The sequence below is a fragment of the Furipterus horrens genome, unplaced genomic scaffold (assembly GCF_987537825.1).
Source record: "Furipterus horrens unplaced genomic scaffold, mFurHor1.1.pri manual_scaffold_10, whole genome shotgun sequence".
Taxonomy (NCBI): domain Eukaryota; kingdom Metazoa; phylum Chordata; class Mammalia; order Chiroptera; family Furipteridae; genus Furipterus; species Furipterus horrens.
Genome location: NW_028327180.1, coordinates 52331615 through 52345596, shown reverse-complemented (window position 1 = coordinate 52345596; position 13982 = coordinate 52331615). Strand labels below are relative to the sequence as shown.

Sequence of the window (13982 nt, the reverse complement as noted above, 5' to 3'; positions counted from 1 at the left end):
GCAAAATGTATTCAATATGATGAAAAGCAAGGACCTACAACCAAGACTACTCTATCCAGCAAAGCTATCATTTAGAATGGAAGGGCAGAGAAAGTGCTTCCCTGACAAGGTAAAGCTTAAGGAGTTCATCATCACCAAGCCATTATTGTATAAAATGTTAAAGGGGCTTATTTAAGAAAAAGATCAACACTATGAACATTAAAATGACAACAAACTCACAACTATCAACAACTAAATCTAAAAAATAAAAACAAACTAAGCAAACAACCAGAACAGGAACAGAATCATAGGTTTGGGGATTATTTACAGGGTTATCAGCTGGGAGGGGGAAGTGGAGAAATGGAGAAATGGTGCAGAGCCTAAGAAGCATAATTTGTTGGTACAAGATAGACAGGGGGAAGTTAAGAATAATATAGGAAAGGGTGAAGCCAAAGAACTTATATGTACAACCCATGGACATGAACTAAGGGAGGGTGGAATTGCTGGAGGGAAGGAGGGTACTGGGAAGAGGGGGGCAAAGGGAAATGAAATTGGGACTACTGTAACAACATAGTCAATAAAATATACTTTTAAAAAATCAATCCTGAACTGACAAAGAGGTTAGAATTTGTAGACAAAAACATTAAAGCAAACATAAAGTAGAACAGCATTCTATACATTCAGAATGTTAAGTAGTGAAATGGAAGCTAAAAAAAAAAATCACAATTGTAATGTTTAGAGATTAAAAACTATAATGTCAGAATCTGTAAAACCTGTAGTATGAGATTAGTGGTAGATCAAACATTACAGAAAAAAAAAAAAAGAGTAGAGGATTTAAAGACATAGCAATAGAAACTACACAAAAAGGAACACGGAGACAGGAAAAGGTAAATAGCATCAGCTGAACACATTTAGTTGTACTAATATCGTCGGCAGCCGTCCGTCTCGAGAGACGATGGTGTAGCTTCTTAAGAGTCTATCTGCACCGCCGAGAATGGCTGTGCAGTCCGACTCGGGAGTGACATGGTATCTGTCTCCTCCCGTGTTGAATCGACATCTTGCGATGACACTGGAGTGTCCTCTCCAGTGAAGCTGAAGCTACAGAGCCTGGGCAGGGTGATATGGAGGGTCTGCTGTTGCCCATGCAGCAGACCCCCCCTCTCTTCGCAGCTGAAGGGTCCAAGGGAAAGACGGAGTCAATACAGCTTGGCTTCAGGTGCGCCGCAGGAGTTGCCGGTGTTGACTACAACGTCAAACCGCCTTAGGGACTTCGGCTCCGGATTTACTGTCGGGGTTTACTCCCTTAGCCTTTCCCCTGAAGAGGTATGCCGCAAGGCAGCGGAGGTTTTTTGGAATCAGAGTTTTCCTTCTCTGATGTGCCCTGACTGGAAGATCGAACCAGCGACACTTAGCTCGCAGGCCGACGCTCAATCCACTGAGCCAAACCAGCCAGGGGCATGTACTAATATACATGTTGTAGAAATCCCCAACAAAGGAAGAGGGAGAAAAAAGGTTTTAAAAATTAATGGCTGACCAAACTATTTTCTGTTATTTTGAACAACAAAATTAATAAAGTAGCATTGGATTATAACTCACAGTACAAAGTAAATACCTATGAGTCCACACTGATTTTAATAAATAATTGAATTAATAAATAAATGGAAGATAATAGATAAATTATAGAAGAATTCTAAGTAATTTATTTTTAAAAATTGCTCTCAAAGGGGAGGAACATAAGCCCCCACTCCTTAAATGTATACTGTGCATAAAGACTTCCTTACAGCATACAATATTAAAAGGGATTGAGGGGGCTACTTGACAGTGGAGAAATCTGAAAATGCTACCTTATATCTCAACCAGGTGAGTGAGAAGTCATGTTGATAGTATTCATCCTTGGCATATGTGATTCTGACTTGCGGTCTTCCTTCCAAGGACATGTAACCCTAGATTACATGAGAAAACATTATACAAATCTCAGAGGGACATTCTACAAAATACCTAACTAGTACTTTTCAAAACTGAAAAGGTCATCAGAAAAAAAGGAAAGCAAAGAGACTAAAGAAACATCACAAATAAATCTAATGTGACCCCAGAGCAGAAAAAAATATATTATGTAAAAACTTTAAAAAAATGTGAATTGAATGTAGAATTTAGTCAATATTGGTTCATTAATTATGACAAATGTATCATACTAATATTAGATGTTAATAATAGGAAAAACTGCATTGCAATTTTTCTGTAAATCTAAAACTATTCTAAAATCAAAAGATAATAGATTTCTTTTGAAATGAATACAGTCAAGAACACAGCACAGCAACCTCTCTTTTAAATACTAGAAGAAAAATATCATCCATTTAAAATTCTATACCTAGCAAAATTTTCTCTCAAAAGCCGGGATGGAATAGAGATTTCTTTTTAGATATTCTAAAGTTGAAATATTAATCATTAGAAAACCCATACTACAATAAATGTTAAAAGAAGTTGTTTAGACAGAAGAAAGTAAAATTACATGGAAATATGGATCTATGCAGAGAAATAAAGAGCATCAGAAATGATAATTGTATGTGTTAATATGTAAAGGTTTTCTTATTACTTAAATATCTTCAAAGGTAATTAACTGTTTAAGTAAAAATTATGACAATGGCCCTGGCTGCTGGGGCTCAGTGGACTGAGTGTCGGCCTGTGAACCAAGTGTCACTGGTTCGATTCCCAGTCAGGGCACATGACTAGGTTGCACGCTAGGTCCACAGTTGGGGGTGTGCGATAGGCAACCGCACATTGATGTCTCTCTCCCTCTTTTTCTCCTTCCCCCTCTCTCTAAAAACAGATAAATAAAATAAAATTAAAGTTAAATAAAATAAAGTAATCTTATTAAAAAGCATTATGACAATGTATTGTGGGTTCAGATATATGCATAATTAAAATGTATGATTCCAGTAGAATAAAGGTCAGAGAGAAATTAAATGATACCAAGGAAGATTCTTATACAGTACACAAGGTGGTATCATTGGAAGGCAGACTGTGACAAATTAAAGATGCTTACTATAAACCCTAGAGCACATACTAAAATAACAAAACAATAAGTCATAGCTATAAATTATCAAAGGAGATAAAAATAAATTATACAAGTAGTCAAGAAGTCAAAACAAAAAGGCAGAAGAAGAGAGGGAAGGGAGAACAAAGAATAAATGGGGCAAAGAAAATGTATAGCACAGTGGCACACTCACACATATCCACATTCACAGTGAATGTAAATGGCCTGTGCACCTGAATTAAAGGACATAGTATATAAATGGAATTTTTGTTTATTTTTAATTTTTTTATTTTTCCAATTACAGTGACATACAATACCATATCAGTTTCAGGTATACAAATAATGACTAGACATTTGTATAAGTTACATCACCCCAATAAGTCTAGTACCCACCTGACACCATAGTTGTTATTACAATATCATTGACTATATTCCCTTTATATCTGTGTGACTATTTTTGTAAATGGTAATTTGTACTTTTCAACTGAGTACATTTTTTTTAATCACTCAACTATATAGTGCCTATGAGAAATGCAACTTAAATATAAAGACACAAATAGATTAAAATTAAAATGATGGAAATATATATACAATGTGAACAGTAAGTAAAAGAAAGTTGGAACAAGTACACAGAAAATCAGAAAGTACATGAAAACTTGAATATTATGAACAAATTTTATCTATTTGGCATTTTAGAAAAATATACTGAATGACCCAGAAACACATTCTTATCGAGTACCCAGGAAACATTTTCCAAGTAGACCATCTTCTAAGCCACAGAACAAGTCTTAATAAATTCAAAAGAATTTGATTTATACAAAGTATGTTCTCTAACCACAATGGAATTAAATTAAAAATTATTTCAGAGTTATCCCTGGAAAAAGGCCAAATGTTTGAAAATTAGATAATGCATTTCTAAATAACCCACATGTCATAGAATAAATCAAAAGGGAAATTAGAAAGTATTTTAAACTGAATGAAAATGTAGATACAACATATTTTTCCAATGTATTTTGCGTGTATCCTAGAAAAAAAGAAAACTGATGTGTGCACAGAATCTTGTACACGAATATTTGTAGCAGCTCCTTCATCAGAGCAGATAACTGAGAACAGCGCATGGGTTGCGTGGGTGAGTGGTTACTCAGCCTGTGGCACATCTACAGTAGTGATAAAAAGGAACAAACTGAAAGACAGGTGAGCAAGAGGGTAGATTGGAAAGCTCCAACTCCTCATTCCACCCCAGAAGCACCAAATAAACAATAACACTAGTACCAAAGAGCTTTGTAAGAACTCTAGAAATCCAGCTGAGAAGCGGCAACCAAGAGAATGTCTAACCAAGAAAAAGCCACACTCAAAATGGAAGAAGACTTGCGGCGTCTTCCCTTGCTCCTGCCAGCACTTTCCCTCATATAGCGCACTCAAGGAGAAACCATTCCATTTCTGGTCCCTATCTCAGGAAAGAAGAAAATGGGCGTGAGCTTGCAATGTTCTGGTTTGTCTGGGAGCGGCCCAGGGAACTGGTTTCTGTCTCACCTGATCTAGAACACTGATGGAAACAAGAGAGGAGACCATCAAAGGTACTGGAGGCCCTGGCCGGGGGCTCAGTTAGTTGGAGCATCATTCTGTACACAAATATGTTGTGGGTTCAATTCCTGGTCAGGACACATGCCTAGGTTGCAGGTTTGATCCCCAGCCACTGTGCAAATGAGCTAGAACTTCCAGTACAGTGTTGAAAGCAACAGAGAAAGCAGGCATTTTTGCCATTTTTCTGATATCAGGGGAAAAGGTTTCAGTTTTTCACCACTGAATATCACGTTAACTATGGGTTACTCATAAATATTCTTTATCATGTTCGAATATTTTTCTCTATTCCTAGTTTTCTGAGAGCTTTACCATCAATGGGTGTTGAATTTTGCCAGATATTTTTTCTGCATCCATTGAGATGATAATGTGGATTTTTTTCTTCTTCCTATTAATTGTCTCATTAATTATATTGAACCACCCTTACATTCCTGGAATAAATCTGACTTGATGGTGGTAAATAATCCTTTGATATGTTGTTGTATTTATTTGCTAATATTTTGTTGAAGATTTTTACATCTGTATTCATAAAGAATATGGGCCTGTAATTTTTTCCTTCTGATGTCTTTATCTGGTTTTGGTATCAGAGAAATGCTAACCTCTTAGAATGAGTTGGGAAGTGTTCTCTGCTTTTGGAATTTTTAGAAGAGTTTTTTAAAAATTGGTGTTAGTTTTTTAAAAGATAGATGTTAGTTCTTCAAATGCTTGGCAGAATTCATAGTGAAGCCATCTGGTCCAGGAATTTTCATTCTTGGAAGGTTCTGATTACTGATTCAGTCTCTTTAAGTTCTATACATCTGATGAGATTTGTTATGTCTTCATGAGTCAGTTTAGCTCATTTGTGTTTCAGGAATGTGTCTATTTTTTTTCTATGTTGGCATACAATTGTTCATAACATTCTCTTATAATTTTTTCTTATCTTCCTAAGGTCAGTAATAGTGTTCCCAGCTTCATTTCTAACTTTGGTTTTCTGTGTCTCTCTTCTTCATTGTCAGCCTAGCTAAAAGTTTGTAAATTCTGTTGCTCTTTTCAAAGAACCAACTTTTGGCTTTATTACCTTTCTCTACTGACTTTCTATTCTCTATTTGTTTGTCTCTGCTCTAGTTTTTTAATTATTTTCTTCCTGCAACTAGATTGTAGTTTAATTTGCTCTTCTTTTTCTAGTTCTTTAAGATAAAAAGTTAGGTTTTTGATTTGAGATCTTTCTTTTCTAACATCAGATTTACAGATATAAACTTCTTTGTGAGCACAGCTTTACTGGATTCTATACATGTATGTATGCTGCTTTTATTTTCATCCACCTGTAACTGTTTCCTCTTTTCCCTTTTGATTTCTTCCTTGACTCATTGATGGCTTAAGAGTGTGTTGTTTAATTTCCACATATTTGTAAATTTTCCAGTTTTCCTTCTGTTACTGATTTCTAACTTCATCTCATTGTAATTAGAGAAGATACTTTGTATGATATTGACATATTTTTATATGTTTTATTGATTATGCTGTTACAGTGGTCCCAATTTCTTTTCCCTCTGCTCCCCTCAACCCAGTGACCCACCCCCCAGTTATCCTCCCCTTAGTTCATGCCCATTTGTGGTGCATATAGTTCTTCTCAATATCTTCCTGTCTACCCACTCTCTCCTACTATGATTCTTAATTCCTGCATCATCTCCCTCCCTTTCCCCCTTCATCCTCCCCGCTGACCTCTCCCCAATATGTTCCCCATACCTATAATTCTTTTTCCACTCTCATTGCCTACTGAGTCTGCCTTTGTTTCGATTCCCTAGCTTCTGTTGTTGGTTGTTGTGATACAGTTTTCATTTTAATGTTCATAGTTTTGATCCTCCTTCTCCTAAACAAGCACCTTTAACATCTCATATAACAGTGGTTTGGATCTAACAAACTCCTTCAGTTTTACTTTGTCCTGGAAGCACTTTTCTGCCCTTCTATTCTGAATGACAACTTCGCTGGATAGAGTAATCGTGGCTGTAGGTTTTTGCTTTTCATTACTTTGAATATTTCTTGCCAGTCCCTTCTTGCCTGCAGAGTCTCTTTTGAGAAATCAGCTGATAGTCTAATTGGGACCCCTTTGTACATAATTCTTTTCTTCTCTCTTGCTGCTTTTAAGATTCTCTCTTTATCCTTAATTTTTGACATTTTGATTATAATGTGTCTTGGTGTGGTTCTCCCTGGGTCCAGTTTTTTTGGAACTCTCTGTGCTTCCTGGACCTGTAAGTCTATTTCCTTCCCCAAGTTAGGGAAGTTCTGCTTCATTTTTTTTTTAACATAATTTCTCAATTTCTAGTTCTTCTTCTTCACCTTCTGGCAACCCTATAATTTGGATGTTGGCTCACTTATAGCTGTCCCAGAGGTTTCTGAGCCTATCCTCATTTTCCTCACTTCTTGTTCCCTGTTTCTGTACTGGTTGACTGTTTGTTCCTTCCGTATGTTCCAATTTGTTGATTTGATCCCTGGTTTTCCTTCCCTCACCACTTGTTTCATATGTGTTTTCATTCATTTCAGCAGCACTAGCCTTCATTCCTTCCCCATCTTGATTAAGATCCGCTGTTATGTGTGTAAGCTCTCTTATAACTACAGCTCTGAACTGAGCCTCAGAAAGATTATCTATCTGTTGGTCCGATAAATCATGTATTTGCTGTCTGGTCAGCTGCATAATTGAGATATCTATCATGATCTCTGCCATCCTGACAGTTGTTGTTTTTTTTTTTTACCTTTCCTTCTTGGGCGGGGCTGTCACACCTCCTATGCTACCGGGGGCAGAGCCCTGTGCACTCGTCACTACTGGGAGACTCTTCTCACCACACTGTGGTGCTTTGTGTGGGGGTTGGGGGTCCAAGATGGATTCCTGCCGTTCACTCTCCGCTGAGAGACTGGGAGCCTCCTCCTCCATCCCCATGCCCTCTGGCCCTCACAGTCCGAGGCAATGGGGGTCTGCCTTCCCTGGCATTGGAATTGCAAGCTGACAGGTTTGGTCTGGAGCTAGAGGTGCTTCAAGGCATTTCTCGCCTCCCTTTAAATATGGGTATCTGTGCTTACCACAGTCCCACCGCCTGTCACTGTAGCTAATGCCACCAGCACAGCTTGACCTCTCTGCCCCAGGTTCACCCCTCCTACCCATCCGGATGAGCACCACTTCTTTATAACTTCATACGTTGGACTTCCATGTAGCTTTATTTTCTGGAACTTCTGGTTGTTTCTGGTTTTGTGGTAGTTGTAGTCCTTCTCTGTTGTGGAGGGAGATGGAGCGTGTCAGTCTAGGCCTCCATCTTGGCCGGAAATCTGATATTTATATTTTTTAATCTATTGAGACTTGTATTTTGGCTTTAAATGTGGTCTATCCTGGAGAACATTCCTTGTTCACTTGAGAAGAATGTGTATAATACTGTTGTTAGGTGTAGTGTTTGTTACATCTATTTGTTTTATTATGTACTTCAAGTCCTCTATTTCCTTACTTATCTTATGTCTGCTTAATTTATGATTATTAAAAGTGGAGTATTAAAGTTTCCAACTAACCCTGGCAGGGTGGCTCAGTTGGTTGGAGTATCATCCCATGAACCAAAAGGTTATACATTCAATCCCCAGTTAGGGCACATACCTAGGTTGCGGGTTCCATCTCCAGTCAGGCACGTACAAGAGGCAGTCTATTGATGTTTCTCTCTCACATAAATGTTCTTTTCTCTCTCTCTCTCTCTCTCTCTCTCTCTCTCTCTCTCTCTCTCTCTCTCTTTCCCCCTCCCTCCCTCTCCCTCTTTCCTTTCCCCTCTCTCTTTCTAAAATCAATACACATACTATTGGGTAAAAAAAAATTTTTAATGTTTTAAAAGTCTTCATCTATTATTGTAGGATTGTTTATTTCTTCAATTCTGTTAATTTTTTGATGTATGTATTTGAGAATCTATTATTAGGTGCATAAATGTTTATAATTGTTATATTATATTACTGTTTTAAAACTTTCATTAACATATAATATCCTTCTTTGCCCCCTTAAATCTTTTTGATTTAAGACCTGTTCTGTTTGATATTAGTGTAAGCACTCTAGCTCTTTTTGGTTACTATTTATATGGAATATATTTTTTATTCTTACACTTTCAACCTATTTGTATATTTGGATATAAACTGAGTCTCTTATAGAAAGTATATAGGTGAATCATATATCTTATCCATTCTGCTCATCTTTGTATTTTGATTGGAGAGTTTAATACATTTACATTTAAAGTAATTACTGATAGGGTGAAACTGCTGCCATTTTGCTATATGTTTTTTATATGCCTTTTAGCTATTTTGTTCCTAATTTCCTCCATTACTGCCTTCTTTGGTATTTGGTTAATTTTTTGTAGTAAAACATTTTGGTTCCCTTCTCATTTTCTTATTTGTATATTTTATAAATATTTTATGGCTACCATGGAGGTTATATTAAGGAACCTAAAGTTATAACAATCTAATTTGAATTTATGTCAATTTAATTTCATTAGTATACAAAAACTCTGCTCTTATGCAGCTCTTTCCCCATCTTTCTGTTTTTGATTTCATAGTTGACATATTTATAAATTATGTACCCAATAAATTTTTATGCATTTGTCTTTTAAATCACGTACAAAGTAAAAAGTGGAGTTGCAAAACAAAATTACAATAATTCTAGCTTTTACAATTTTCTATATATCTACCTTTATCAGTGATCTTTATTTCTCCATATGGCTTCACATAATGTCTAGCTTCCTTTCATGTCAACCTGAAGAACTTCCTTTAGCATTTCTTGAAAGGCAGGTGTAGTGGTAATGAACTTCTTCATCTTCTGTTTATCAGGAAATATCTTTATCTTGGAAATTCTCCCTTGTTTTCAAAGGACAGTTTTAACAGATAATAGAGTTCTCAGTTGAATTTTTTTTTCTTTTAGAACTTTGAACATATTGACCTTCTGGCCTCCAAGGTTTATGATGAGAATTTGGTTGATAGTCTTATTAAGGACCCCTCATATTTGTTAAATCACTTCTCTCTTGCTGATGTTAAACTTCTCTCTTTGTCTTTGACTTCTGACAGTCTGATTACAATGTCTTTCAGTGTGGGTCTGTGAATTGATTCTACTTGAAGTTAATGAACTTCTTGGATTTGTAGATTTATATCTTAAATCAAATTTGGGGATCGTTCAGCTATTAGTTCTTCGAATATTTCTTCTGCCATTTTCTCTCTCTTTTCCTTCTGGGACTCCCATAATATGTATGTGGGTCCACCTTGTAGTGTTCCACAGGCTCCTTACACTCTGTTCACTTTTCTTCCTTCTTTCTTCTTTATGTTTTTCAGACTTGATCATTTCAGTTGTCCTATCCTTAAATTCTTTTGCTTTCTCATATCCACTTTTAAACTCCTCCATCATACTTTTCACCTTAGTTATTCTATTTTTTCAGTACCAGGATTTCTTTTTGGTTTCTTTTTATCATTTTTATCTCCTTATTGCTGTTCTCATTTTGTTCCCATATTGTTTTTTTGTTTGTTTGTTTGTTTTTTTACACATCTTTATTTAGCTTTTTGAATATATTTAAAAGTTGACTTAAAGGTTTTGCCTAGTACATGTAACATCTGCACTTCCTTAGGTACATTTTCTGTCAACTTCTTTTGTTCCTTTGAATGGACTATACAGTACTTTCCTTTTCTATTTTTGTATGTCTTATGAGTTTTTGTTGTAAATGTTTAAATCTTAAAAAGTAGTAACTATGAAATTCAGATTCTCCTTCTGTTGCAAGGTTTGCTGTCTTTTTTATTCTAATAGGGCATCTCTATGCCAGGATCAGCCTGAGGTGAAATAATGCCTTCTCAGATCTTTTCTGAGCCACATACTTCTCTGGGAATATGGGATAGCTTCTAAATTTTCCTATATTTATGGTTGTTTTTAAATATCTGAAAGCCCTTTAGATCTCTTGGAAGTCACTGCAGCTGATGGGGGTTAGAACAGTGACAGCCAGCTTCCATGCCCATGCCTCAGCAACTGGAGCAGAAGTCCACAACCAGAATAGAGAATTCCAACATTTGAGAGAGAAAGTCTTTATTACCTACCTTAGCTACAGCAAACAGCACCAAAAACACAGGTTGCCATCCCCACAGCTACCTGCCACAGGGCTAAGAGTGAGGACTGGGTAGCCATACTACACTGATGGCTAAAATTTACCAAAAATAACTGCAATTTACCAGCCAAGTTGTCCCCTGGAAGCTGCAGGTATTCAAGTAAACTTTAGAGTTCCAAAATATTTCCTTCAGACAGTTTCTGCCAGTACTATTGTTGTCCAGGTGTAGACACAGATTCCTGGTGCTTCCTGCTCCATCATCTTCTTTGACATCATTCTTAAAGGGGAATTGCTGTCACCAAATGCCTATATTAAAGAAGAAAAGTGTCTCAAATCAATGACCTCAGCTTCCACCTTAAGAAATTAGAAAAAGAAGAGCAAATTAAATCCAGAGTAGGATGAACAAAAGAAATACTAAAGATCAAAAAATAAAACAATTAAATAGAACATGAAACCAAATCAATGAAACTAAAAGCTGATTCTTTGAGAGACCAATAGAAGTGATAAAACTCCAGCCAAACTAATCAGGAAAAAAATGGAGGAGATACAAAATTGCCAGTGTCAGATGTGAAAGAGTTGATTCTACACACATTAGATTTGAAAACTTGCATGAAATAGATAAATTTTTGAAACACAGAAACTATTAAAACTTAGGAAGAAAGCTGCCCTGGCCAGGTGTCTCTGTTGGTTGGAGCATCATCCCATCATCCTGTATACCAAAAATGTCACAGGTGGAATTCCCAGTGAGGGCACATACCTACTTTTCAGGTTCAATCCCCAGCCATCATCGGGCACAATGTTTCTCTCTCACATTAATGTATGTTCTTCTTTCTCTCTCTCTCTCTCTCTCTCTCTCTCTCTCTCTCTCTCTCTCTCTCTCTCTCTCTCTCTCTCTCTCTCCTCTCTCAGATCAATACCTTGAATGAGGTATGAAAAAAGGAAAAGTAGCAACTAACCTGAACAGCTCCATGTCTAACAAAGAAATTTAATTTAAATTAAAACACTTTCAAAGAAAAAAACTCCAGGCCCAAATGACTGTACTGTTTATTTCTACCAACGATTTAAGGAAGAAATTATTTCAATTCTACATGAACTCTCCAGAAAGTGGAAGGAAAGTGACTACTTTCCAATGCATTCTATGAGTCACATAACCTCAATACCAAAGCCAGGCAAAAACATTATAAGAAACTAAATCTACAGATCAACATTTCTCATAAACATATAAAATTCAGATATAAAATTCTAATACAAATTTTAACTAATCATGTCCAATACTATATGAAAATAGTAACTGATCATGACCAACCAAAATTTTTTAAATTTACAAACCAATCTATTCAATTTACTATACTTACAAATAAAAACATAAAAATTATATGATGAGGCATTCGGGCTGGGAGTCTCGCGGGCGAGGCGCTGTTACTTGCAGTCGGGCGGCGGCGCAGGCGGTGGTAGCAGCGGCAGTGGCTCAGCGCTCCGCGCGCACCGCGCCTTAGCAGCAGCTGCAGCAGCAGCGGAGGAACCCCTCCCCCGTCACAGCCCCTAGGCTGGTGCAGCCACCCTCGATCCCTCTGCTCTTCCTTCGTTCGCACCATGGCTGATCAGCTGACTGAAGAACAGATTGCTGAATTCAAGGAAGCTTTCTCCCTATTTGACAAAGATGGCGATGGCACCATCACAACAAAGGAACTTGGCACTGTCATGCGGTCACTGGGTCAGAACCCAACAGAAGCTGAATTGCAGGATATGATCAATGAAGTGGATGCTGACGGTAATGGCACCATTGACTTCCCAGAATTTTTGACTATGATGGCTAGAAAAATGAAAGATACAGACAGCGAAGAAGAAATCCGTGAGGCATTCCGAGTCTTTGACAAGGATGGCAATGGTTACATCAGTGCGGCAGAACTACGTCATGTCATGACAAACTTAGGAGAAAAACTAACAGATGAAGAAGTAGATGAAATGATCAGAGAAGCAGATATTGATGGAGATGGACAAGTCAACTATGAAGAATTCGTACAGATGATGACTGCAAAATGAAGACCTACTTTCAACTTTTTCCCCCCTCTAGAAGAATCAAATTGAATCTTTTACTTACCTCTTGCAAAAAAAAAAAATCATTTACTCATTCTGTTTCTATATAGCAAAACTGAATGTCAAAAGTACGTTCTGTCCACACACACACAAAATCTGCATGTATTGGTTGGTGGTCCTGTCCCCTAAAGATCAAGCTACACATCAGTTTTACAATATAAATACTTGTACTACCTTAATGATAAGGAAGCACTTAGTGGACTCCTTGCAGTTCCATTGCTAATGATTAATACACCGTTTGGGCTGGCCAGTTTTTCATGCATGCAGCTTGACAATTGAGCACAGTCAGGCATTTGTATTAAAAATGAAAAACGAAAAAACAAATTCAAAACCTATTCAAATGGGTTCTAATTCGGTTTGTTAGTATAAATTGTCGTAGCAGGTTTACTGAAAGCGAACACATTTAAAATTGGTTTACCTCAGGATATGTGTAGAAAAATGGGTGAAGGATAAACCGTCCCGACGTAGCCCCACAAGCAGGGTGGTCCTCTTGTACTTCCATGTGCCCTGATCCACGGTGACAGCTACGCATCTCGGTGGTGTGCTCACGTGTGTTGGTTTAGCGTTGTCTGCATATCTAGAGCGAAATGGGTGTCAGGCTGTCACCAGTCACAAAAATTTTTTAAAAAGAAACTTTTACCAAGGGAGCATCTTTGGACTCTGTTTTTAAAACCTTCTGGACTGCGACCCGGAGCCAGCAGAGGTAGACTGTGGCTGTGGCCTGCGGCACAACCATCAACATTGCTGTTCAAGAAATGACAATTTACGTCCATTCCAAGTTGTAAATGCTAGTCTTTTTATTTTTTTCCAATAAAAAGACCATTAACTTAAAAAAAAAATTATATGATGATCTCAATAGACACAGAAAAATAATTTGTCAAAATCCAACATCCATTCCTGAAAAAAACAAACCTTTTAAAATACTAGGTTTAAAAGGACATCTTAAAAAGCCTATAGTTAATATCAAAATTAGTGGTTTGATTGAAAGACTAAACACTTTATATCTAAAGATCAAAATGCAAAGATTCCCACTCTCACCACTTTTATCCAACATCATATAGAAAGTTCCAGCCAGTGCAATCATGCAAGAAAAAGAAATGAAAGACATCCAGATTGAAAAGGAAAAATGTAAAACTGCCTTTATTTGCAGACAACACGATTATTTATGTAAAAATCCTAAAGACGCAAAAAAAAAAAAAAAAAAAGGTGACTAGAATAAG

General features: G+C 36.9%; 1 protein-coding gene across 1 annotated transcript; it reads left to right on the top strand.

Moving 5' to 3' along the window:
* The first annotated feature begins 12054 nt into the window (after positions 1 to 12054).
* LOC150000228 (calmodulin-1) lies at positions 12055 to 12792 on the top strand. Its single transcript, XM_090288978.1, has one exon. The coding sequence runs from the start codon at positions 12259 to 12261 to the stop codon at positions 12706 to 12708; it is 450 nt and encodes a 149-aa protein (XP_090145104.1). The 5' UTR covers positions 12055 to 12258; the 3' UTR covers positions 12709 to 12792.
* Positions 12793 to 13982: the final 1190 nt, after the last annotated feature.

Bases quoted from the DNA above. Each gene is read 5' to 3' on its own strand.
- LOC150000228 (XM_090288978.1), top strand. From the start codon at position 12,259: ATGGCTGATCAGCTGACTGAAGAACAGATTGCTGAATTCAAGGAAGCT.